The sequence below is a fragment of the Dunckerocampus dactyliophorus genome, chromosome 11 (assembly GCF_027744805.1).
Source record: "Dunckerocampus dactyliophorus isolate RoL2022-P2 chromosome 11, RoL_Ddac_1.1, whole genome shotgun sequence".
Lineage (NCBI taxonomy): Eukaryota > Metazoa > Chordata > Actinopteri > Syngnathiformes > Syngnathidae > Dunckerocampus > Dunckerocampus dactyliophorus.
In genome coordinates this window covers 1,309,102-1,336,998 of record NC_072829.1, presented here as the reverse complement: position 1 = coordinate 1,336,998, position 27,897 = coordinate 1,309,102, and the positions used below count along the sequence as shown (strand labels likewise).

The window sequence follows — 27,897 nt, the reverse complement described above, 5'->3', positions numbered from 1 at the left end:
TACAACAGTAAAATGTGTCTTTTTTTTTTTAACCCATCATGTCCCCTTGGGGGGGCTCCGTATTTTTTGCACCTAGTGTGTGCAGAGAGAGTGTTAACAAAGACTCAATGCTGTTAACGCACCTGCCTTAAAATTAGCTTGTTTGCTAAACTCGTAGAAACCACCCCCTCCCCCCTTTTCTTCCCGCTCCAGCAGGTTGAACAACTACACCTGAAACAAAGAGTTGGGACTACATTTCACCGACGGCGACATAAAAATGACAACAGACTCACCAGGAAGACGTGGATATTTGCTTCATTGTGGGGGGTTTTGTCGTCGTTTTTGAATCCACAAGAGTCTTTTATGCTCGCCGCCAACAGGTTAGCTACTTCCGGGACGACAAAAAAAAATCACAGGTAAGACGAGTTTCGATCTAACTTTAACACAAAATGTAACAGTAGATGTAAAAGGAATGTTTTAAGACCATATAATATGACATAAAGACGACATTTATGGTTGAATATATTGTATACAAGGAATGTTTTAAGACCATATAATACGCGTCAGTGGGTGAGCGCGTGAAGGTTAGTTTCTTGAGGAAGTATAGAACGTGAAGACATAGAATTGTTGACCTGTTCGCTTCATTGAACGTGTTCTGCTTTATTTGGACATGAGTGTGATTAGGCACAAATGAACAAAGGCCAGTGTTGACATGGAGACAGTGAGTTATTTATGAGGTGGGCTATAAACAAGCAGGGTGTCATAAAACGTCCTACCTTGGCAAGTTTTTACGACTCAACATGGAAAATGACACTTCTGCACCTGCTGCTTCTGCTGCCATTGTGCTTGATTGCTTCTGTAAATGACCATTCTACCTTTCAGAAATACTAATATGGGTATTATCAATCACAAGTGTTGCTAATGGCTGTAATGAAAGTGATTAGAAACACCAGTGTTATGTGAAAATGCCTGCTGCTTGCCGTGTCGTGATGTGTCGGTCGCGAACGAATCGGCGTAAGAGCCGGCTCTTTGAAATGAACTATAGGAGCCGGATCGCGTCTGTGGGAGCCATTTGGGAGCCGAGTAGTTTTTTCCTCGTCGTTTTTGCTGTTAAAGGCGAATGACATTGGAAAAGATGTGTGTGGCGTATTTCATAATAGAACTCTATATTATAATATATTTTTGTAGCTGCTCCTTGACGTTTAAATAAATCCATTTAAATAATAAACATTTGATATAATGTATTTTTTTACATTAGTTATTCATTTTGCACAATACACATAATTTGGTAATAAATTAATTTAAGACAACAACAAAAAAGCTGCCACATGGAAGCCAAATGAGCCGGGTCTTTTTAGTGAGCTAAGCCAAAAGAACTGCTCTCAAAAAGAGCCAAAATTTCCATCACTAGTGTGTAAATAGTAGTAATGTAAATCTCATTGTGGTAGTCGATTCCATACGCATGATACTATGTGGGAATGCATAAAGGTAAGATTTGATTACCTTATTGAGTGTTGATGTGCATATTTGTTCCGTGAGCCTCTCTGAAAAACAAAGTCCAGGCTGGTACTGGTGGATGGTGGCTCTGCATTCATTTAGTGCTTTTTAATTTGATGTTGCTCCTGTCTTAGTTTTACACAACACATCATAAATAAGATCAATTAGATGGCTATAATGTACATGTGTTGTGCTGATGTGTTGAAAATCTTTCCTGGTGACTAGCTAACACGCTGCCAATGCTATTTACACCCATTCTCGTCTTCAGTCATGTTAAGCTACGGAGCAGGTGCGACAATCTTTTCGCCAGCAGCCCAGGCTCTGGCGTTGTTTAAGAGACGGACTATCAAGCGGTTGCTAGTCTTGCGATACCTGCTATCGTATCGTATCGTATGGTGAATACATTACCATGAATAAGCCAGCCACCTTGAAATATTAAAGACGAGGGCCTTTTGTATAAGGATGTGTTTGTGCGAAATTTAAATGCAGCATCCATGACGTCACGTTGTTGTGGTGTTAGATGAGACCTTTGGATGTAAACACACCACAAGTGAGGCTGCAGTGGTGTTTACAGTCAAGCAGGTTTGGTTAACCCATGTTAAATAAAGCATTAAGACCGCAGGAGTTATAAAAAGCACTGTGACAGACGGAGCAGTTTTCACGTTGACATTGCCGCATACATGACACGCGGCTTTATTAATCGTTAATTCATCCTTAAATTGATTGATTAAACCTGAGAGATCGAGATTGACACCTGACAAGATTTCTCATTCAGAAGAAAAAGTCTCGTGGGCGCTAAGCTTGGGATGATAACAAATAAATGAATGAATTAATCACACAATAAAATAATAATAATAGTTAATATATCGCCATCTGCATGCGTGTCTGTTATCCTCGTCTCTCGCCTCCAAACAGGCATGAAGAGGGTTCACTCGGTGCATTGCTTTCAGCCCCTTGGCATGAACGGAGTGAGCCCTTTTGTCAGTCATAGTCTCTTTGTCTCGGTGGGTGGAGGCATACACACAGAGTGCAGAAGAGTGTAACGTTGTAGAAATTAAATGAGTAGATAGCCATATATTATCATACATTTTGTCATTGTACTATTCTTAAAAGTAATGTCAAAATCTCGTCTTGTCTTGTTCTTGTAGACCCAATCTCGTGTATCTCATGACACCCCTCGTAAATTCTCTTTCTGGTAATCCTACACATGACGCACGCCATCATCACCTGAGTTGACTTGAGGGCGTGGCAGCACATGTGATTCATAACCACAGCCATTCGTAACACCTCCGTCATAGCGTGCAGTTGAACCCAGACTGGTAATCCCTTATGGGACTTAAAGGACACTGTAGGACCACCGACATTCCCTAGGAGGGAAAAAAAAGCTTATTCTGTCACATGATTGCGTGTTAAAAGGTCACATGTTATGCTATTTTTCAACCATTTTAAATGAGTCTCAGGTGATGCAATAGTGTAGTGAAAGTGTGATGGTCAAAATCCAGCCTTGATTCTGGAATTGAGAGCGTTTAGAAGTGCTTTTATGAAGCCCCACTGGGAACACACTGTTTTGTATGTCTGTAGCTTTAATGCTAATGACTTGTGTTTGCACACGCCTGTCTCCGACAAAGTGTGTGTCTTCAAGAAGAGTTATTGTGCACTTTTCCCATATACACTGTTGCGTCACACTTGTCCAGCGTAATAAATGCTATATATCTAGGACTATCAAAAATATATTTTTGATGTGTAGCGAAGTCTGGTTGTTTTTGTTGTTGTTTTCCTCCATGAAATCGTGGTGGTATACACAGGGCGAGCTCAGCTAGCAAGGGGCGGGTCATATTCGGTAGTATGATGTCCAGGAACTGCAACTTCAAAAGTCACAGTTTGAGCGCCTCTTCTGTCAAAAATGGAGCAAACAAGTGAGGGAGTTCATAAGACCTTTCTCATGTTTGGTGCTCATAAATGTAATTGATCATTCAATCAACTCCTATCTTCCCTTCTCATCAGAGCTGGTATGCACCAGTATGTAAGCACACCCACTACATTTAAAGAGGAAAAAAGATTTGTACATATATAGGCCGCAGGTGTCCACATTGTAACATGGGATATTTAGTACACAGAAAGATTTTTTAAACTTTTGATGAAATAAATTCTGCTTTCCAAACAGTGAGTGTAATACAGTATGACTAGTTAAACATTGCAGAACAGTGAGTGTAAGGTGGCTAGTTACAAATAGTGCAGAACAGTGAGTGTAAAATGACTGGTTAAACAAGGCTGAACAGTGCGTTGCAACTCGGGATGTCCCGATCCGATGATATATCTGCTGTATTTTGAAGATCGGATAAAATTGGCTTCCGCCACGAGATCGGGTCAATCCGGTTGCCGTACAATGTTCGTAACTCTGGGCCACACTCCAACATGCTAGGTGCGGTAATGCGCCTCAAAGCTTGTTGCCACATGTCTCGCAGGTGCTAGGCCTGGGACGATAATACATGAATTCATTAATCATGCAATAATGCTGTAGTTGGCATGCTAACTACGGAACAGCAAGTCCGCCAAATGTGAACTGCGATGGCGCGAGGGAACACTCTACCTGGAAACAATAGCTAAAATGCTAACACGCTAATGTTAGCATTCTAACAATTCTAACATGCAAACTCTTATCATGATAACACCTAACACGAAACCACTGTCAATGTAAGTTTATACTTTTTTAGTTTATAGTAGCAAAAAAAGTAATATGCAAATTTTAGCATGCTAATAATGCTAACATGCTTGCGGGTAGTATTCTAACACCAAATATTAACACACTGTCTATGTAAGCTTAATAACTTTTGAAAATAATAAAAAAGCTAACATGCTAATTTTAATATGCTAGCTGTTAGCATGCTAACATCCAGCGTAATACCACCCCAATCTCGTGCATCGTCTCATCTCGTGACACCCCTAATGAACACTATCCATTACCAGCAGGTATCACTTATACCAAGTAAAAAACACAATGTGTGTGTGTGTGTGTGTGTGTGTGTGTGTGTGTGTGTGTGTGTGTGTGTGTGAGTGAGTGACCAGAGCCATTGTGTGCGTCTACCAATCAGATGTTTTGTGTTTGCATGTAGCCAATCAGCATACTTTACCTGTGAAAGTGCAACATCAGCACACTTTTCTCCACTCTGTTTAGTTCCACCAACTCACTACTGCATTCTTTATGCCTGTACAGCACACAAGTATTCTTTCACACTCTCACATACACACACACATGCACGCCCAGACATTATCCTGAGCGTGCAGGGGAGGCAGGGCTCTGGTTTCATTCAGGCTCGAGGCAGCTGCTAGGTTAGAGTCTCGTGTTTGCGTGCTTTGGCTGCTCGCCGCTCCAAGTCAGAGATATCATCTGTGGTGAGTACTATACTGTACATAGATAATAGCACTAAATACAGGCAGCTTGTTTTCTAGACTGTTGTCCTGTACAGAGAGACAACCCAAGGTGGAAGTTTTTGTGCCATTTGTGCAAGTCTGAACATATAACAATTAGCAGCGTTTGCCTTAATACTCCATTTGTTGCGCTGACATTTACGATAACTTCATCAGGACCTGTGCTGCTTGTGTAGTATTTGTGAGTAGTTGCATCTTTACATTTCTTTGTCATGGTTCCTCCCCTCACAGACGCTATAGAAGTATCTGGATACATGGCCAAGAGACGGACTTGAGAGACGGCCGTCTCTGTATCCCAAAGGGCACATTCATGCTTGAACAGAAAAGGACGATCCCCAAACTGTGGGAAGAATAGAACTGTACAACGCGTCTTGGTAAAATGAAGGATTTAAGGGGTTCTCAAAGTATGGCACAATGAGCCTCCTTTCAGAAAACAATATGGTTGAGGCCTCCCTGACTCCCCAAGTTTGTTTTTTTTCCTCAAAATCTTCTTGCGCTTCCCAGTGGCGGCCCTACCTGAAAACCAGACAGGTGTGTCCCAATACGTCTGTCCCACATAGGCATGTTTCAAGGTGTACCACAGTATGAAAAAATCATGGTTTCAAAACACTATATTGTTCCATCATACCGTTCCTGCAGTTTACAGCCTTGTTGCTATCATGGAATAGTTTTAGAAGACATTATGTAAACAAGACACGACTTTCTCTGTTCTGTGGCAACTTCGACATTGTTGTTGTCTTCTGGCCTTCTGTTACCGGCGGAATAGCATCCTTTTTCAAAATGCGTTTATAGTGTACTTTCAAGCCAAATGCTTCTTGTAAAGGTGTTCCTTCATCGGTGAAATGATCACTGGAAAGAACAGAACTCTAGTTGGGCGTCCATCTGTCTCTCGTTCTTCGCACTTGCTTCGTCCATTGTTGTCTTAAAGCTTCCTCTTCTGGAAAAGAAAACAAACTTACAGTATGACTGGAATACTGTGAACATCCAGCAGCAGCACAAAGTTTTGGCATGACTACTATTTGGATGAAGTCGACCATCTACCTCGATATGCGTTTGTTTACTCAGCTTTAGCTGAGAGTCGTCGCCACGGTGACGTCACTTCCGGAAATGAGGCCGAACTGCAAAAAGCTAGCTAACCATAAATGTAATTCTTGCGAATTTACCGTTCGCTTTAAAAAATTGAACAATGTAGAACATAATTACAACCAATATGTAACATATTTTAGCAAAGTTGAGGAATTATGTCAGGGACCCTTTGAAATCCTGCTGGGGGATTATTATTACCTAACAAGTGAATCATCTCAACACCCTTGCTTTAACTGATGAGAATATTAATTGACATTTAATATACAGTATTTTACCACTTTGTGATGAAAAGCGTCACTCTCCGCTTCATCTCTAGAACTGCTGCGTTGTCCACGGCTGACGGTCTACGTTTGTTGTGCCTGTGGAAAAAGGTCGACACCGAGGAGTTTGAAGCACATGAATTAAGACTAAAACAGTAACATGCACTTTAAATTGAAGGAAAAAAATCAATAATCACTGTTTATGAGACGTTTGGGGGACCCTGGTAATCTGGTGGCCCTTGGCAATGGCCTGTGCTTGCCTAATGGTGAGTCCGCCCCTGACTATATGTTCAGTGTATGTGGTCTAGGAGGTCAAATGTTTGTACCAAGAATGTGTTCCTACTTGGCGTTGTCCGTATGAGGGAGAGTGTAAGTAGATGAAGTGCACAAAAGGAGGTAGACACTGCTGATGGAGTGCAAGGACCTACTTTACTGCCCACTTGGTTCGTATGAGCACAGATTTGACTTGTCGTCCACTCTCATTTGTCTCATTAGGTCCTCCTGTGGAATATAGAGTGATTGTTTTTTCTTTTTCATGAGAATTCCTTTTGTCCCTCAGGAAGCCTGCTGAGAGGAAGCAGCTGCAGCTCGCTGCCATGTTGCTATCGCTTGCTTGATTTGTCATTTCCTGTGGCCACCATGAGCGGGAATAGTTCCTGAAGCGCCTCATTACACCTCAGTGTCTCTCTCTCGACAGAACATGAAGATATGGACGTGACGCTTTTTTACAGTTGACTGGATTTGCCTTTGAGAAGTTTAATGGCTACAACAGAAAGCAAGACTGCTGGAAGCGCCGCCGCCAGCTTGTCATGGGCAAGGATCTGCAAGGAGTGCGGGCAGCAGCACGAGGGCCAGGAAAGCCACCTGTACGAGTACCCCGATGATGTGGACGACGAGCTGGTGTGCCACATCTGCCTGCAGCCCCTCATCAAACCCATGGACACCCCCTGCGGCCACACGTACTGCTTCCACTGTCTGGGCAGCTTCTTGAAAGAGCAAGACTTTTGCCCCGTGGATCGCCAGCGGCTGCAGCTGCACCAGTGTCGCCCCTCCAGCCTGCTGGTCAGGAATCTGCTGGACAAGCTGACTGTCATGTGTCCTCACTCCGCGGAGTGCCAACAGCAGATGCAACGCTGTGAACTTCAGCCTCATCTGCACAATAGGTACCGCTCCTACCACTTGTTTGATTATTCAGTCAAAGATTGACAGAGAATGGCTGTAACAACAGGAAAATTCACAGATATAACGGTATTTTTTACAGAAAAACACATCCAGTAGGATTAGTACACCTGCTTGATTGATGATTTTGGTGATCCACTAATGAAAAGTACAGAAATAGGTCCAGTAAAAATAGCCTAAAATGAGAGCAATGTCAAAAACGAGAATAACAAGTGAAATGATTCAACAAACAAAGTGCAAAGCAAGCTAATAGTCATGCATGTAGACTAGGGGTGTCCAAACCCTCCCCCAGTGATGGCCACATTGTGGAAAAATGAGAGCATGCAACTTTAGCACCTTGATATTATTAGTATCAACTTCACTCTTTGCTCTTTTTAGCCCATTTTTTTTCAGTTGTTTTTTTCATTTTTCCAAGTATTTCAACTTCTGCTTAAATCTCCGTAAATTTTCCTCTCGCAAACTTATTCCTTAATCAAATTTTCCAAAAATTACAACTTTATTTTGTTTAGTTTGTTTTTCAAAATAATACGACTTTACTTGTTTTCTGTAATATTACAGCGTTTTAAAAAAGTGTACTTCTTCTTTAATATTTTTGCCAAATTTTGTTTTTCAAAATATTACCACTTTTTAAAAAATATATATATATATTTTTTTAACATTTCAAGTGTTTGCTACTAAAATGACATTATTTTTCCTTGTAATATTGCAGGTTTTTTTCTTGCTAGAATATGACTTTTTTTCTCTTAATATTTTTGCCATTTTTGCTGGGTTTTTTTTAATGCGTCTGCTTAATCTCCGTTTGCCTGGCATAGTTACGAGCCACACGACTTCCTCAGTTGGGGACGGTAACTTCCTTGACGCACTCCGCTGGTTGCCAGGCAACGTCCCTTGGCCTGAGCTCAGCCTTAATGCTAAGCTAACCGGTTGATGGTCGTGAGAGCGGTGCTTAATGGGCATGTACCAAAGTGGTATTGATCGTCTCTAATTGTCTGCTAAATAGCCTGAAAGCATATTTATGCAGTAAATGTATGAGTCACAACAGCAGGTATGCCTGCATTTGAAAGATAACGATGCAAAGTTTTGATTGCCACACTCCAGAGAGGTATTAAATGTTGTTAAATCATGCAGAGGATCTGTATACAACCTTCTGGTTAAAGTATGTGGCTACATGAGAGGGACACATTAGAAACTAGCGGTGCATGAAAATTATCAGCCCGATATGAGGGAATTATGACGTCATACCAATAAATCGGATAACATTAAAAATAGCTCCGATAATTTCAAAAAAGGCTCCAAATGAGGCAAGATTACCCGTACTGTGAGGGTGAGCAAATCAAGCGCTCCTTTTTTCTCCTGCCTTTGATGTGAACGGCCTGTCGTAAACAAACATTCGCTTTAAGAGGAAGGACGTTGTACCAATTGTTCTGCGATGAGTGGGGAAAAAAACATCGAGCACACAAAAAACCTAATCAGCCACCTGAAATGGCAGCACCGTGGCCGAAAAGTGCAAAAGTTTCGCCAGAGACCTCTGTGGCGTTACACCGGCTGGTCGGAGCGTGTGTCCGAATACAGTGCACCCTGCTGGGCCACAGCAGGTGGCTCCCTGCCCTATACTCTGGTTCTCCTGATAGTAGTGATGTGGTAGTAGTGATGTCATCATATTTCATTAGGACTAATCAATGAAATCCTAATTTGTTCCAGTCTTTTTTACGTCTAGGTGTGCACAAACTACACTTAAATAATTTTTTAAAAAGTGTCATGTCATGGCAAAAATAAAAGATACATCTTTAGTTACTATTGTGACTGCAAAAAATGCCTGTTCTGAGGATCATGTCTGGTGTCTGTCTCACCGAACAATTACTGACACCTAGTGGCCAATGTAGAATGCTTCATTCACAATTAGAATGCTTCATCTGCCTAGTATTTGTATTTTAGTTCATTTAGCCACTTTAACATTTGGAAACGCTTAATTTAGGCCAAGAATAAGTACAGTTCGCTTAAATGTGCATATGTTTGTGTTCATCAGTTTATTTTATTGGTGTCGGTTTGATAAAAAGATATCGTGCATCTCAATTAGAAACACAACAATATGATGCTGTGCACCTCGTCTGCAACGGCAGTATCAGTTAAAACTCTGGCATGAATGTTTCATCTCTTGTGTTGGATCTTCTTAAATAATGTACCTAATGAAGTGTCCTGCGAGTGATAATGATGTGTGGTGTCACATGCTCTTCTGCCCAAGGTTGCTCCATTTAATGTGAAATCTTGGAAATAATTAAGGCAAGAGTTAAGTCACACACCCTTTGTAGCCGCCGTGGCTTTAAGTTGTGTAACACCTCATGGACGCACAGCTTCAGACACGCAAAAGCGGAGGTTACAGAGCTGTAAATCAGTCACCTTGTTATCCACACGGTCAGCGAGGTGCTTATCATGTCTGAGGTCGGCCGTGACGCAGCCTGTTGTGGTTGGCGTCCTCGTCCCGCTGCAGCCCTCTGTGCAAACGAGGGTACAAAGTTCGGACTTTGTGAGGAAGAATGCACTGAAATGAACTCATCTCACGTCTCTAAGGCGCATTTATCACTGTGTGTTTTTGTCGCCATTGTGATCCCTCACTAAAAAAACAGTAATCAGTCATCACTTTTATTCCTGCCTTCCCCCAGATGTCCTGCTTTCAGGAGACTGCGGGAGGAAGCAGAGAAGAGGAAGAGGCCCTCATGGAATGAACTGAAGGGGCGTAAGGGCGACTGCGAGTTGTCTGCTGCTGACGCGAAACATTCGGAAACTCCGCCACGCAGCACCACCCGAGACCAGCCCGATCCCGGACTCATTAACCCCGCCTATGAAGAAAGCGAGGAGGGTATGTAGTCATTGGATTGTCATTACAAAAAAAAAAGTGATTACGTAAGTCGGTGTGATCATGATGACTGGCTAATGTTTACACAAGATGAATAGAAATTGCGCCCATCCCCCGACTGTGGAGGTTGATTGTAGTCATAGAAGAATTGCTGATGAGTCCTAACTCTGCCACAGGTGAATCATTAGTGTAGCTGTAGGAACATGCAGCAGGACGCATCTGTTCTAACCAGACACCCTTGACTGGAAAATCACTATCAGTGTCTTGCAAGCCTGTCTGGAAATAAATGTTAGTTTGCATGGTAATATATAGTTGCCATATAGTTACAATGCAAACTAATACAATGTATATGTAAATATTAAGAGCAGTTGAAACATGGCAAGAATCTACATTTTGCACTGTTGGATCTTAAGGAGGTTCTAAGTAGAGCTTCAAAATGCACAAAGAAGAAATGTGAACGAGACAAAAAACATTCAAAAGTTTAAGATCATAACTCAAAAAAACCCTGAAATAGGAATAAAATGTTGCAATAGCTGCAGAAGTTGTGCTAATGAGGTGAAAAATAGGTTTGGTCGTGCTTGATGCCAGTGTTTCCAGGAGGCTAGTGGGAATGTTGCTACACGTGATGAAGATGGCTTCACCGTCTGGAACTCATGTCCACTTTTGTAAATCCATCCCCAAATGTTCTCCATTGGATTTAGATGAGGGGAACACGCAGGATGGTCCAAAAGAGTGAAGTGCAGCGTTGTCCTGTTGAAAAAGCCAGTCATTACCACAAAGACGAGGGTCTTTGGTCATGAGGAATAACGTTGGAAGCCATCAGGACCGTCAAGGAAGAATAAAACTTTCTTCCACCTTTCAATGTCCCATGTTTGGTGCTGCCCTGCAAATTCCAAACGCCCAATTTTGTGGCCTTGGAGAAGACGATGTTTTTTTCTTCTTCAAAGCCTTCTCTGCCAGATGGCATGTGATGGTTATTGGACTGCACTCTGCAGCAGTAACAATCTTCATTTGGGCCAAGGAAGGACCCGTGTCTTGACGGACAGCCATTTTTTGGGTCTACCATTTGACTTTTTTTTCCATGAGTCTCAGGATGTTTGAAAGTCTAACTGCTTCCAACCTCAGCAGCAATGGCGCGCTGCGAGAGGCCTTGCTTATGCAACTCAACAGTCCCACAGTGTTCAAAGAGGGAAAGCGTTGTTGCCTTTGCCATGAAGAGATGATGACAGTGTGAATACCAGACACAAAATCACATTCAAGCCACATTTTTACCAACATTTTGCCTTTTAAAGGCTGTGCTCTTCAGCTTTTGATCAGCGGATGAACAGCCTATTTCACTTGAATGCTTCTTTGTCTCACTCCCATTTCTTCTTTTTGCATTTTGAAGCTCTAGTTAGAACCTCCTTAACGTCCAACAGTGCAGAATATCCTCTGTGCTCTCCTGTTTGTTTAAGTCTGTACACCACAAAGTTGAACATCACGTGTATGGTTCGGAAGCACGTTATTGACACAGCATCTTGACTCCTGAAGGTCTTTTACCTCAGGCTCCATGCAGAAAATGTTAAATGGTGTGCGTTCAATTCAGCATTCATGCAGCCCCACACCATGACACTACCACCACCACCACCACCACCACCATCCTTCGTTTATCGCGTTTATCGGTTCGGCCACTCTCTACACTGATAACCTGCTGCTAGCACTCAGCTAACAGCTAACTCTAGCCAGCTGACGTCACACTCGGCACTTCCCAGACCCAGCTTTGTAAAGTTACACACAGTATTGTATTACACTTCATTTGTAGTTTCCTTTATTTGGTCATTTTTATGCTTGAAAATGCTTCATTTAGCCCATGGATATGTACAATTTGCTAAAATATGCATAGATTTTTTTTTACTAATAATAGACCATATTCAACCACAGGGAACATATATTAATTAATTAATGGAAAAATGGAATAGATAATTCACTCGTACTGCCAGTTATTCAGACAATAATGGCTGTGTGTTGACTCATTTTTAAATAGTAAATCTATCCTGCTCTACAATCTGTACATGGACTAGTCTATAGTATACGTTTCATGAAAGTATTGTCATGGTGGCCCGCAGACAACACGCCACTGCGCTCCAGCCTGGTGGCCGAGTCCAACGTGGTGGAGCTCTTCAGAGAGGAGGCCGACGAAGAGCTGGGCCTGCGCATCGTGGGGGGCAAAGACACGCCCCTGGGCAACATCGTCATCCAGGAGATTCTCCGCGACTCGCAAGCGGGCCGCGATGGCCGTCTGGCACCTGGCGACCACATCTTAGAGGTGAGGCGGGCGCCTTGCACTGATGTGTTTGTCTTTTAAAGACAGTGTTTGGGGTTGGGTTATTATTAAGGGAGAAAAAAATCCAAAGCTACATGGCCCTGTGTTGAAAAAGTGATTGCGCCCTAAAGCTAATAACTGGTTGGGCCACCCTTAGCAGCAACAACTGCAATCAAGCGTTTGAGATCACTTGCAATGAGTCTCTTACAGCGCTGTGGAGGAATTTTGGCACACTCATCTTTGCAGAATTGTTGGCATTCAGCTACTTTGGAGGTTTTTCCAGCATGAAGCACGTTTTGAAGACACACACCTTCCAAAAAGTTCAACTTTTGTCTCATCAGGCCACAGAGTATTTTTCCAAAGGTCTCGGGGGATCATCAAGATGTTTTCTGGCAAAATTGAGACATGCCTTAATGTTGTTTTTCTTCAGCAGTGGTTTTGGACTTGTAACTCTGCTATACAGGCTGTTTTTGCCCAGCGTCTTTCTTATGGTGGAGTCATGAACACTGACCTTAACTGAGGCAAGTGAGGCCTGCAGTTCTTTGGATGTTGTTGTGGGGCCTTTTGTGACCTCTCGGATGAGTTTTCGCTGCGCTCTTGGGGTCATTTTGGTTGGCCGGCCCCTCCTGGGAAGGTTCACCACTGGTCCATGTAGTTCACTGGAGTCCCAAAGCTTTAGAAATGGCTTTATAACCTTTTCCACACTGATAGATCTCAGTTATGCTTTAAGCGGGGAAGCAATCACTTCTTCACATGGGGCCATGTACTGTAGGTTTGGATTTTTTTCTCCCTTTAATAATAAAAAGTTGCATCTACAAAAAGCGTTTTGTGTTCAGTTGTGTTGTCATTGACTAATATTTACATTTGTTTGATGATCTGAAACATTTAAGTGTGACAAACACGCAACAAAATAAGAAATCAGGAAGGGGGCAAACACCTTTCACACCACTGTATATTAGAATCGTTCTTGAGCAGTAACTGTCCACCACTGGTAGCAGTACTCCTCTTCGCCACATTCCCTCAAGTTTTGTAAACACACACTTGCAGAGAATGTGAAAGCAGATATTCAAGATAGACGGGTTTGATCTCCACGGCAACAAGGTGTGGTTACTACCAGTAATTGCCAAGCACCTTAGCTCCTTTCTCTCTCTCTCTCTCTCTCTCTCTCTCTCTCTCTCTGTCTCTCTCTCTGTCTCTCTCTCTCTGTCTCTCTCTCTCTTTCTCTTTGTTCCTCTTCATGTGGCTGCTGTCACTGATTGACAGAAGTACTTTTTTGTGTCAGTCCTTCAGCACAGCGGCACTTCAATCCAGTTATCTAAATAAGACGTAGGCCAGAGGGAAGTCAGGTGTGTAAACCGAAACTGTTGGTTGTGAGCAAGGAATGTTTGGTTTCGTATCTTTCCAAAAACATGCCCCTACTTGGAGATTCTCTACACGCTTATAAGTATTTATGAGATGATCCAATGCCCAGTGCTAGCATTGAAAATTGCTTTTTTCTTGTCAGTCTTTAACAGACCTCTCTGCCTCCAAGCATAATCTCCTCTCCCTCCCTCCCTCCCTCTTTGCAAAACTTGGTAAATGTGATGTTAAATGTTAAGTTCTCCATTCATTTGTCATTTTTAATTATTTTTGGATCATTATCTGCATGTAAAACTATAATTTTTGTCTGTAAAATGTGTTTTGTGTTCAAATGTATGGGTGTCTGGAACGGATTAATTGGATTGACATTATTTTCTATGGGAAAACTTGCCTTGGTTAGAGTCCGTTTTGGTTTGAGTCAGACCTTCTGGAATGAATTAATGATGCTACCAAGGTTCCATTGTATGTCTGAAATATGCCCATTTTTACTGTATTTTATTAAAAGAATGATAAATGACAGAACAAGGATTATATACTGTGTATTTGTATGTATAAACCAGTCCAAATGAACTGAAAATTTTAAGCAGCCTTGTTGTGTTGTATTGTATAAACACCCTTTATACCAGGGGTCACCAACGTGGTGCCCGCGGGCACCAGGTAGCCCCCCCACGACCACATGAGGTGCCCGCAAGCCTGCTTTTCATTCAGGTTTTCAGTTAATAATGAAAGAACAGTAGAAAGAAATGCATTCTGAAATACAAAATGTGAGTTGTGGACACCAGCATTTTGTTCATGTTCTGGTAAAACAAGCATATTCGCTTTGTTTGGGTTTAAAATAAGCTCTGAAAATAAATGTTACAAAAATGAGTAGCTTTTGGCCATTTTCATTTTGTAAAAGTAGCTCTCACAAGGAAAAACGTTGGTGACCCCTGCTTTATACAATAAAGAAAGCCTACTGAACCTCACATGAGCAAGCAAGGAAGACACCTTGAACAGAACCAACAAAGAAAAGGTGATGCTGACATGAGTCAGATTAGCCTGGTACCTAAAGGGTGTCTCTTGGCACTTGTGTATCACCGTGGCGAGCTCAAGTAAGCATGTACTGCTTGTTTCATGACGTTTGCAGGTGAATGACATAAGCTTGGCATCCATCCCTCACGCCCGGGCCATCGCTGTGCTGCGCCAGCCCGCCCTCCTCAGGCTCACCGTCATGCAGGAGAAAGGCTTCAAACCCAGGGAGCTGCGCTCTGATCATCACTCTCCCTCGTCCACCACAGCGCCCTTGCACAGCGTCCACGGCAACGTTACCGCCGCCCACAACCCCGGCACGGTGCTGCAGGTGACGCTAATCAAGAGTCAGCGCGCCGAGCCCCTGGGCATAAAACTGATACGCAAATCAGACGAGAGCGGCGTCTTCATCCTGGACCTGCTCTCTGGGGGACTTGCGGCCAAGGACGGCAAGCTGAAGAACAATGACAAAGTGTTGGCCATCAACGGACACGACCTGAGGCACGGTACACCTGAAAGCGCCGCCCAGATCATACAGGTACTCCTCAGTCTACACACACATTTCCAACATCAGGCTAGCTTAGCCCATTTGCTAAAGGAAAAGCAAATTGATCAAACTGACAGCTCCCACGTCTGTAGCTGGACTAGATGGACAGTTGGCAGGGCTGCAGCCTTTATTTTAAGATGTGTAGCGAAGACTGCTACCCCTTTCTTTCTCATTTAGCTAAGGGCGGGTTAGAGGAGGATTTTTGTTATACAGCAATTAGAGATGCACAATTCAAACCAATATCAATAACATTTTCCTTCTCAAGATTGATATGATACCAATAATCGATAACTTTTTTTTAAATATCTTTTCTAAATATCTTTTTTAAAAAATATATATATAACTACTTTTTTTCAAGTTTAGATTAAAGTGTAGTTTGTGCACACCTGGAGGTAAGAAGGACTGCAACAAATTAGGATTGGACCAAGTGCACCTGTTGATTAGTCCTAATGAAATGTGATGACATCACTACTACCACATCACTACTATCAGGAGAACCAGAGTATAGAGGGGGAGGAGCTACCTGGTGTGGCCCAGCAAGGTGCACTGTATTCGGGCACACGCTTCAAGCAGCCGGTGTGATGCCACGGAGGTCTCTGGCAAACCTTCTGCACTCTTCAAATGCCGTGGTGCTGGCATTTGAAGTGGCTGATAAGGTTTTTGTGTACTCTATATTTTTATTTTTTTCCCCCTCGTCACAGACCATTTAGTACAACTACCACACAAAGAAAACAGGAGCGCTTTGCCCACCTGCGCAGTCCTGGTAATCTCGCCTCATTAGAATTAATTTTAAGTTATCTGAGCTATTTTTAATGTTATCGGATGTCAGCGTGAAGTTGTAACTCCCTCCATATTGGCCCCGCAACTATCGTTCACTCTTAGTAGTAATGTTGAAAATGAATGAAAACATGGAGAAAGTCTGCAGGAGCAAGTTGAAGATGTTGGTAGTCAATGTCAAAGTCAACTGCGCACTTTGACATCAAAATGCAAGTAAAGCCATCTTTCATGATTCTGCTTGCCAGGCATTTGAAAGTGACACGTTTGCCCTTGAAGATAAGACATGTTCATCTACCAGACAATCATTTCCTTGCACGCAGGCCAGCGAGATGCGTGTCAACTTTGTGGTTATGAGGCCGGCAGACCCGACTGAGGAGGGCGAACCGCAGGGCCGGGCAGCAAGGAGGGTGCCCGAGCCGCAGTACTTCAGGCGACGCTCCACCTACATGAAGGTACCACGGACCCTTAATCCCTTTGTGGGCTCCACAAATGGTTCAATGGAACCTGCATGTCAGCCAAGCGACACGCAAAATTTGCACATTAAAATTTACGCCCATGCTCGAGGACCAATCAGCGGACAGGATGCTGTTCAGTACTCTCTCGCAGGTAAACACAGAGGAAAAAATAATACTTGCCATGTCAATAAATAAATAAATAGGGCTGTCAAATGATTAAAAATGTTTATCAAATTAACCACAGTTTTCAAATAAATTAATCATGATTAATCACCCTTTGCAATTATGTGTGAAATATGCCCATTTTGACTGTATTTTATGAACAGCAAGCTAAATGACAGGCCAGGATTATATATATATATATATATATATATATATATATATATATATATATATATATATATATATACAAGTATTTGTATATATCAACATTATTGTGCTAGTCTCTTTATACAAGCAGCACAACATTTGAATCACACTTTAACCGTGTTATTAAGAGCCACGATGGTTGCGTTCAAAAACACCACTTTTAGGATTTCTGAGCATACTTAAATGAGGCAAATTGTATGTCCGCCGTAAGAGTTACGTTAGTGAGTGTTAAGAATATCCGCTTACTGATTTTCTTTGTCTTTCTGTTTATCTAGACCACACATACACGCATAATAAACACTTTGTTGTGATGTTCGGAGTGTCCGTGAACGTGCCTCGCTGTCGGCCAGTGACAATGGGGAAGTGTTGGACTAGAGACGTGTTTGTGAGTCACAGACTGCAATCCAGATATCCTCAAAGCTTTCTAATCATTAGACAAATGGTCAACGCCTTATGGACAATTATCTGCCAAGTCCCCGCCCGTGTCCCGCAAAGACATTTTGCTTAATGGCGGCCATGTTTTTCGTTCTCAACTTTTACACACACGTGCTTGTCGGGCCCCTAACGGTGTGCACCAAATGTTGTGGTAATTCAGCTCAACGCTATAAAGTCCCAGTGGCTATTTTGTCGAGCACGTGAGAAATTTCAAGTCAGTCCGACTTATGAGGTCAAACTTTGGAGTTGAGTGACATTGCCACTGTGTGGTGGTGCATCTGGCAGGAACGGCACGGCCAACATAGTAGGACGTACATAGAGTAGGAGAGGGTTCTATCACTTAGACACAGTGTGCATCTGGCAGAAACAGCACGGGCAAGATAGTAGGACGTACGTATGAGAGGGTTCTATCACTTAGACGTAGTGTGCATCTGGCAGGAACGGCACGGCCAACATAGTAGGACGTACTACAGTAGGAGAGGGTTCTATCACTTAGACGTAGTGTGCATTGCAGCTTCTAGTATGCTTAAAAAGACATTGTTTGTGTTTACACGGTGTAATTGTGACGTTAGCCGCTTTGTCAGTCCCACTCAGTTGTTCATACAGCATCACCAGGAAGAATAGCAGCCCCCCCACCAGCTGGGGGGTGAATAGCTTTGAGAGCAGACACCTGCGTCGGAGCACGGAGATGAAAGCGGCGGTGGAGGGTCTCCTTCTGTCCTGATCAAAAGGCCCGGGGTGCTGCTCAGTCTGCCACAATGGGGGCCGCTGCCTTGTTGTTGTTGTTTTTTTGGGGGGGGAGGCTTGTTTCTTTGGGTGGCAGGGGATCAAAGCGGGTAACAGTTAGCTTTCGCCTGCAGAGTCGAGCCTTTTCGTCTCGCTTGGGGGGGTGGATTCCCTGCTGGGGGGGAGGAAGAGGCCTCACCTCCCCCAAGCTTCCCTTCACGACAGTTTACAGTCTCCGCCGAGTCAAGCGTCAAGCAGGAGGTTGGCGGGAGCTGTCGCTTTCCACACATCTCCATTACGAGAGCGCAGTGTGGGAGGTCACACGTTGCCTCCACCCCCCCCACTCACATGTTTCACATTTGTTACAAGCAAGACTAGAGAAGAGGAATCAATTAAGGCAGTTGTTACAGTTGATTGGCGTCACGACTCCATGCGTCTTACTTAAAATGGGACTGTTTGGAACGTCTGCCGTGGATCCCAGACCAGACCATCAAAACAGGATGTCACCGCTTGGAGCTACTTGCTAATGTAGGAGCACATGAGGGGCGTTTCCATATTTGTGTTTGTTTGTTTTAGTCAGCAGGGTATTTCCTGGTAGCTGGAACATGACTCCAATCTTACAAATGGACAGAAAGTTCCAGAAACACACTGCAAATTCCTGCAAAAACACAAGTCAAAGACCCTTTATATCGCAGGTGGACTATGTTTTTAAAGATCTACTGCAAAAAACACTAAGATCCTGTTTTAAGGACATACTGCAAAAACGGTAGTGAAAGATCCTCTATGTGACAGGAATACGCTGCTGTTTTGTAGGATCTACTGCAAAAAACACAAGTCAGATGCACTCTGTTTTTAACTCATTCCATCCCAGACATTTTTCAAAAGACAACACCTTCAGTAGCGGCCATTTTGGACTATTTTGATTGATCTTTCAAGGCACACAAAATATTGTGTTCTATGGCTTTATAAACATAAACATAAACCAAAGAAAGATTAGACTCCCGTCTTTCATCAGGGGAAAAAAAGTTTTTATTTCTACCATTTTGCGTTTTTTAGTCCTCAGCAGTAGAACATGGGTAAGTTTCAGGAAAATATCAGTTCCCGACTAAAAAAGAGAGACAAAGCAGCTTTTTGTGAAAAGATACATTTCAAGCATAACTTTCACTTTGACACAGCTTTTTGCTTTTGTGGCAGCTCAAATATCTAAACAACTATACCAACATAAACAACACATGGCTTGTTTTACATTTAAATAACAATTTCTGTACAAATAGAACACAATCAACTATTTACCGTTTTCACGTTTTGGACTGAACTGCGTGGGGGTACGCCTGTGTGCGCATGTGCATGCGTTAAAATTTCCCTTCAATGCGTAACCTTCTGCACGCTGCACTCCTCCACGTTCTTCCACTTCCTCCTTGCTGTCACATATGTTTTTTCCATTCAAATTCACATGCCGACCTCTTATCAAATGCACTCCTTGTGGCCGTTTTTATGGCTTCAAACTGCTGTAATAGTGACATCCATTAGTGTGCATTTTGCCTCTCATGCAAAAAAACATAAAAGACGTATAAATACGTCTTTGGGATTGGGCGTTTGGGATTATAAAAAATGATAAGTAGATCTTTGGTATTGAAAGAGTTAAAGACCTACTACAGAAAGGTCAAAGATCCTGCATGATAGGTGCACTGACATTATTAAGAGGCTACGGCAAAAATGCTAGTCAAAGATCTTCAACATGACAGGAGTGCTCTGCTGTTTTTAAGAGTTTACTGCAAGAGCACTCGGTCAGGTGCACTCTGATGTTGTTATGGCAGGAGTGCTTTGCTCTTTAGCAAAAACAGCAGTGAAAGATCCTCCCTATGAATGTGCTGCTGTTTTTAAAAACCTTCTGCAAAAATGGTAATCGAAGATCCTACAGTATATATGACAGGAGCCCTCTGAAGTTTTTAGCAGTACACTGAGTGCATAAGTGCATGACAAGTAGAGTAAAATGCAGTACACTGAGTGCATGAGAAGTAGAGTAAAAGGCAGTACACTGAGTGCATAAGTGCATGACAAGTAGAGTAAAATGCAGTACACTGAGTGCATGAGTGTGTGAGAAGTAGAGTAAAAGGCAGTACACTGAGTGCATAAGGGCATGACAAGTACAGTAAAATGCAGTACACTGAGTGCATAAGTGCGTGACAAGTACAGTAAAATGCAGTACACTGAGTGCATGAATGTGTAAAGAAGTACAGTAAAAGGCAGTACACTGAGTGCATAAGTGCATGACAAGTAGAGTAAAATGCGGTACACTGAGTGCATAAGTGCGTGACAAGTAGAGTAAAAGGCAGTACACTGAGTGCATGAGTGTGTGAGAAGTAGAGTAAAAGGCAGTACACTGAGTGCATGAGTGCGTGAGAAGTAGAGTAAAAGGCAGTACACTGAGTGCATGAGTGTGTGAGAAGTAGAGTAAAAGGCAGTACACTGAGTGCATGAGTGTGTGAGAAGTGGAGGAATCTGCTACAAAATTGCAACCAATTAGTAATGTTGGTGTACTTAGTGTGGTTGTTGGGTCAAACAGGACCCTCCTGGTGGTTTTTCCAGTCAGGAGAAGACGGTGAGCCTAAAGAAGGAGCCTCGTCTCTCCCTGGGAATCACCATCGCTGGAGGGAGAGACTGTCGCAGTCGCCTTCCTGTCTACATCACCAGCGTGCAGCCTGTTGGATGTCTGCACCGAGACGGCACCATCAAAAGAGGTACACGGCCAGATTGATAGATTGGTATCAGCATCATCACTGTTTATTTGTTATTGGTGTCAGGTGACGTTCTGCTGAGCATCAATGGCGTGGACCTGACCCAGCTGACGTACGGCGAGGCCGTCTCCACCCTGAAGTCGCAGGCGGCGCAGCCCCAGGTGGCGCTACGTGTCATTCAGACCATTTCTCAAGACTCCCAAGAAGACGCCGAGGGCACGGGCGGCGACAAAGCAGACGAGGGCACTCGGGAGGACGCCCTCAACTGGACGCCGATGTGGACAAGATGGCTGGGCTTACCCAGGTACCCTCAATGGTTGACCTGAATGGGACATAATGCTCTGTTCTACGACCTGCAATGTCATATGACTCCCTAGAGCAAAACTATCTTTTTCTAAAATCTATCACTTGTTTGCTCCACTTTTGAGAGACAAGGCGTTAGGGGGTTAGGGTTAGGCTTAGGGTTAGGGGTTGAGTTAGGGTTAAGTGTTGAGTTGGGGTTAGGGTTAGGGGTTGAGTTAGGGTTAGGGTTAGGGTTAAGTGTTGAGTTGGGGTTAGGGCTAGGGTTAGGGATTGAGTTAGGGTTAGGGTTAGGGTTAAGGGTTGAGTTAGGGTTAGGGGTTGAGTTAGGGTTAGAATTCGGGCCTCTCACTGTCATACAAGTGTAAAAGTAGGGGTTGGGTTAGGGGCTAGGGTTAGAGACGGCGAGAGGCCCTGCCTCTCACTGTCATACAAGTGTAAAAATAAGTGAAACAGTTGCTTGTATTGTGTTAGCCTTGATGCTAACTGATATGTCGGGCTGCCACAGTCACATGCACTGGTGTCGGGACATCGTCCTTCAGAAGAGCAACAACGAGAGCTGGGGCTTCAGCATTGTTGGAGGCTACGAGGAGAGTCGCGGCCAGCAGCCTTTCTTCATCAAGACCATCGTGCCAGGCACGCCCGCTCACTTTGACGGGCGCCTCAAGTGCGTAAACTGACCCCCCACTGACCCCCCACTGATCCCCCATCTCGGGTGTTTCCGCCCTAACGCTGCGCCTGTTCATCTCCCAGGTGCGGCGACGAGATCGTGGCGGTGAACGGAGCCACGACGGTGGGGATGAACAACTCGTCACTCATCCCCATGCTGAAGCTGCAGAAGAATAAAGTCACACTGACCGTGGTTTCCTGGCCGGGGAGTCTGGTGTAGCCCCGCCCACACAGAAAGAGCAGAGAACTTGGACACGTGGGATCCCAGCGCGTGCGTGAATGACTTTGGGTTTGATGCGATGGCGATCCAACTCTTTTCAATTGTGCTTCATTATTTGTGACAAATTCTTCATCCTTTTCTGGGCCTCACTTGTATTTTGGGGTGTTTTGCAGCCGGGACTGTTATGATGAAGGATTGAAGGTGGCTGCTCGTGACCAAATAATAATAATAATAATAATGATGATGATGACGGTGATGTCCATATAGACCAAAGTATCCACTTTTACTGCACTTTTTCAAACTGGATGCCTTTTTAGAAAGTTCCTCATGATGCAAAACATTTCTATTTATTTGCATTTATATCAGCACTCTGACAGCTAAGAACGTATATTTGCCCTTCATCCTAGCCTAAACGTCATCCCTGCTGTAATGTTTCTTAGGCTGAGCGGCAGCATTCGTGCACATCGCTGCTGTCATGTTGACGTTTGTCATCCCTTTCAATAAAGTCAAAGCACTAAATGGGCTGCTGGGTGTTTATTTCCTCTACTTTTAGCCCACGAGCCTTTGGCTGCCGTTTTCGCAGTCCGTAAGACACAACGCTCCTGTCATGTAGAGGATCTTTGATGAGCGTGCTTGCAGTAGGTCCTTAAAAGCTGCACAGCTTCGACTTACATTTTTTGTAGTAAAGGATCTTTGACAATAAATTTATTTATTTTTTTTTTTTTTTGCAGCAGGTCCTTTAAAAACAGCAGAGCTCTCCTGCAATACATAGAGGATCTTTGACTTGATCTTTGATCTTTGGCAGTTGGTCCTTCTCTCCTCTCACGGAAAGGATCTTTGATTTTATTTATATATGTATACTTATATATATATATATATATACACTGCTCAAAAAAATGAGAGGAACACTTGGAAAACACATCAGATCTAAACTGGGGAAAAATGATGTTGAATACGTTTCCTGATAATAACTGGGTGATGTATTAGTAACAAAATGATGCCACATCATTTGATAGAAATGAAAATGATCACCCTATAGAGGGGGGAAATCAAAGACACCCCAAAAATGAAAGTGAAAAAATGATGCAGCACACTGGTCCATTTTGCCAAAATGTCATTGTAGCAACTCAAAATGATTGTCAGTAGTTTGTGTGGCCCCCACGTGCTTGTACGCATGCCTGACAACGTGGGGGCATGCTCCTAATGAGACTACGGATGGTGTCCTGGGGGATCTCCTCCCAGATCTGGACCAGGGCATCACTGCGGTACCTGGACGCATGGAGGAGATTCCAGGAGACAGGTAGTTACTCCAGGAGAGCTGGACAGGGCCGTAGAAGGTCCTTCAACCCTCAACAGGATCGGTATCTGCTCCTTTGTGCAAGGAGGAACAGGATGAGCACTGCCAGAGCCCTACAAAATGACCTCCAGCAGACCACTGGTGTGAATGTTTCTGACCAAACAATCAGAAACAGGCTCCATGAGGGTGGCCTGAGGGCCCGACGTCCTGTAGTGGGCCCTGTGCTCACTGCCCAGCACCGTAGAGCTCCATTGGCATTTGCCATAGACCACCAGAATTGGCAACTACACCACTGGTGCCCTGTGCTCTTCACTGATGAGAGCAAGTTCAACCTGAGCACATGCGACAGACGTGAAAGGGTCTGGAGATGCCGTGGAGAACGTTACGCTGCCTGCAACATCATTCAGCATGACCGGTTTGGTGGTGGGTCAGTGATGGTCTGGGGAGGCATATCCCTGGAAGGACGTACAGACCTCTACAGGTTAGATAATGGCACCCTGACTGCTATTAGGTGTCGGGATGAAATCCTTGGACCCATTGTCAGAACCTACACTGGTGCACTGGGACCTGGGTTCCTCCTGGTCCACGACAATGCCCGACCTCATGTGGCTAGTGTATGCAGGTAGTTCCTGGAGGATGAAGGAATTGATACCATTGACTGGCCCCCACGTTCACCTGACCTAAACTCAATAGAACACCTCTGGGACATTATGTTTAGGTCCCTCCGGCGCCGCCAGGTTGCTCCTCAGACTGTCCAGGAGCTCATGGATGCCCTGGTCCAGATCTGGGAGGAGATCCCCCAGGACACCATCCGTAGTCTCATTAGGAGCATGCCCCCACGTTGTCAGGCATGCGTACAAGCACGTGGGGGCCACACAAACTACTGAGAATCATTTTGAGTTGCTACAATGACATTTTAGCTAAATGGACCAGTGTGCTGCATCATTTTTTCAATTTCATTTTTGGGGTGTCTTTGATTTCCCCCCTCTATAGGGTGATCATTTTCATTTCTATCAAATGATGTGGCATCATTTTGTTACTAATACATCACCCACTTATTATCAGGAAACATATTCAACATCATTTTTCTCCCAGTTTAGATCTGATGTGTTTTCCAAGTGTTCCTGTCATTTTTTTGAGCAGTGTGTATATATATATATATATATATATATACACACACACACACACACACACACACACTTTCCATAAAATTAGAATATCATGGAAAAGTTGTTTAATTTCCATAATTCCATTCAAAAAGTTAAACTTTCATAGATTATAGATTCATGGCCCACAATTTAAACGATTTCAAGTGTTTGTTTATTTTTACGTAATTTGGGCTTCCAGCTCAAAAAACGCACAAAACCAAGAATTCAAAAAATTAGAATACTGTGAAGAAATCACCATTTACTTCTCAGTTTTTGCAGGAAAAAAAAGAAAGAAATTAGGATCACATCAAATCAATCAAAATATGGTACTTTCAAAACGATATGTCAATCTTCAATACTTGGTTGGGAATCCCTTTGCCTTAATCACTGCCTCGATGCCACGTGGCATTGAAGCAATCAGCCTGTGGCATTGCCTGGGAGTTATGGAAGCCCAGATTTCCTTGATGCTTGCTGTCAGCTCTTCTTTGTTGTTGGGTCTGGTGCCCCTCATTTTCCTCTTGAGAATACCCCATAGATTCTCAATGGGGTTTAGGTCCGGTGAGTTGGCTGGCCAGTCAAGCACTGTGATGGCATGGGCATCAAACCAGGGTTTGGTGCTTCTGGCGGTATGGGCAGGGGCCAGGTCCTGCTGGAAGATGAAATCTGCATCTCCATACAGATCCTCAGCAGAAGGAATCATGAAGTCCTCTAAAACATTCTGGTAGACTGTTGCGGTGACCTTGGATTTAAGAAAGCAGAGTTTACCAACACCTGCACCGGACATTGCACCCCAAATCATGACGGACTGTGGATATTTCACACTGGACCTCAGGCAACTTGGGTTCTGTTCCTCACCCATCTTTCTCCAAACCCTTGGACCTTGATTCCCAAAGGAAAGGCACCCTTTACTTTCATCGGAAAAGAGGACCTTGGACCACTGGCCAACAGTCCAGTCCTTCTTCTCCTTGGCCCAGTGGAGACGCTTCCTACGTTGGCTCAGGTTCAGAAGTGGCTTGACCCGAGGAACCCGACAGTTGTAGCCCATCTCCCGGATGCGTCTGAATGCCTCATTCCACTCTTTCTGGATCTCTGCCAGATTCTTGAATCTTCCCTGTTTGATAATCCGCTGAAGCCCACGGTCATCTCTTTTGCTGGTGCATCTTCTCCTGCCACATTTTGCCCTTCCTCTAGACTTTCCATTGATATGCTTGGACACAGCACTCTGTGAACAACCAGCCTCCTTAGCTATGAACTTTTGTGGCTTACCCATCCTATGGAGGGTATCAATGATGGTCTTCTGGCCAGTTGTCATGTCTGCAGTCTTCCCCATATTGAACCCAACTGAGACAATTGAACCAAACTGAAGCAATTTAATGACACCTGGGGAAGCCTGTGCAGGTGATTTGAGTTTAGTAGATGATTAGTGTGTGACACTCAGTTTAGAACATTCATGCCCTGCAAAATTTGGGCTGATTTCTTCACAGTATTCTAATTTTCGAATTCCTGTTTCCGTGGGTTTAATGAACTGGAAGCCCAAATTATGTAAAAATAAACAAATAAACACTTGAAATGGTTTAAATTGTGGGCCCTGAATCTTTAATCTATGAAAATTTAACTTTTTGAATGGAATTATGGAAATTAAACAACTTTTCCATGACATTCAAATTTTATGGAAAGGGTCTGTATATATATATGTATATGTATATATATGTGTGTGTGTGTGTATATATATATATATATATATATATATATATATATATGTATGTGTATATATGTATATATATATATGTGTGTGTATATATATTTATATATATATATATATACACACACACACACATATATATATATATATATATATACACACACACACACACATATATATATATATATATATATATATATATAAGTCCTAAAAACAGTAAAGTGCTCCTGTCATAGAGGATCTTTGACTAGCATTTGTGTGTGTGTGTGTGTGTGTGTGTGTGCAGAAGACATTTTCCAGTCATCATTATTTGTATTTATTGTTTTTAAGTATTTTTATTCAAGTCAAGTAATTTTTTTTCAAATTGCCAGTCATCTTTGAAAGATGAGTGCATGTATTTACATGTCTAGTCTGCTTTTTACATGAATTTGCTCATGAATTTGATCAAAGAAATGGGAAAGAAAACGTGTGCATGCGTTGCACGAAATAAGACCACTCGAATCAGACATTTGACTTGGAAGGGTACAGTAAGTACAAACTAAAGAGGAAGACTCAAATCTTGCTCAGTTTCACTTTAAAATATATATTTTTTATAAAACCAGGGCAGTCATGGGTCATTCATGAAGTGGATCTTTAACGTACACGCGGCACACACTTTAAACTTACCCACAAGGTGAGTTATGGTAGAGCCCTGCACATTTCCTGGAAATGTGGCGAGTATTTATTTCTTAGCTGGTCTGGTAATGAGGTGTCCAATGTGTTGGACAGTCTGACCCCTAGTGGACAAAAATGACATGCATCATATGCCAGGTTTCAGCACTTTGTTCCATAGGACAACGGCATGAACGGAGTGAGCCCTCTTGTCCGCCATACATTCTCTGTGGAGGGAGGCATTGTACTTTTTCTTTCTACTTTTCTTGAAATGAATTCCATTTATAAAATAGCATGTATAATAAATTCTAATAAAATATCAGCATAATGAAATGAATGTTCACATCATCCGATCCCGTGTCTCGTCTGGTCCCATGAGGTGTGCAGACACCCCCGGTCGCTGCTATCTACCTGGAAATGTGAACCGTTGGACTTTTCTAATCCGGTTTACTGACATTTTGGAAGCAGATAGTAAATGCCGGTGGGGGTTTGCTGGCAGACGACATGAAAGGAGTCAAACAAAGGATCGTAAAAGTCAGCACGGAAAGTCCACATAAGAAAAAAGAGTTGACTACTTCGTCACCTGCTTGACGTTTAACGGCATGTAATGTGGAGTAATTGCAGGCCGCCTCGTGAAAATGAAAGGAAAAGTGGACTTTCTTTACAGTTTTGCCCGTCATCCACAATCCTTATGTGAAACATGACCACACGTCTTTCTCTTTTCTGTGCATTCTGAAGATATAAAAACAGGTCAAAAGAGGCAGCTAATTGATGCATGTAATGGGACATACAGTACACCCATTCCGCCCATTAAAACACCTCCAAAAAGCTCCAACAAGGTTTAATGGTTTTCTATCCATGCTGTGAGCGTATAGTGGCAGGTGATAACTTAGAATACTTGCAGTATTTT

General features: G+C 43.1%; 1 protein-coding gene across 3 annotated transcripts; it reads left to right on the top strand.

Moving 5' to 3' along the window:
• On the top strand, positions 1-22,706 carry lnx2b (ligand of numb-protein X 2b). 3 transcript variants are annotated; one of them, XM_054792711.1, is made up of 10 exons: positions 1-395; positions 6,949-7,414; positions 10,091-10,287; positions 12,390-12,589; positions 15,072-15,491; positions 16,598-16,729; positions 20,829-21,003; positions 21,067-21,304; positions 21,809-21,967; positions 22,054-22,706. In XM_054792711.1, exons 2-10 carry the CDS (start codon positions 7,011-7,013, stop codon positions 22,187-22,189), a joined length of 2,061 nt encoding a protein of 686 aa, XP_054648686.1. In that variant the 5' UTR covers positions 1-395; positions 6,949-7,010; the 3' UTR covers positions 22,190-22,706. The 3 variants fall into 3 exon arrangements, with proteins under 3 accessions (XP_054648686.1, XP_054648688.1, XP_054648689.1); XM_054792713.1 differs by lacking the exon at positions 1-395 and adding an exon at positions 4,703-4,869; XM_054792714.1 differs by lacking the exon at positions 1-395 and adding an exon at positions 5,041-5,436.
• The last annotated feature ends 5,191 nt before the right edge of the window (positions 22,707-27,897 follow it).

Coding starts and splice junctions, on each gene's coding strand:
- lnx2b (XM_054792711.1), top strand. CDS start 7,011: ATGGCTACAACAGAAAGCAAGACTGCTGGAAGCGCCGCCGCCAGCTTG. Junction 7,415..10,090: donor CAGCCTCATCTGCACAATAG/GTACCGCTCCTA, acceptor GCCTTCCCCCAG/ATGTCCTGCTTTCAGGAGAC. Junction 21,004..21,066: donor AGACGGCACCATCAAAAGAG/GTACACGGCCAG, acceptor TATTGGTGTCAG/GTGACGTTCTGCTGAGCATC.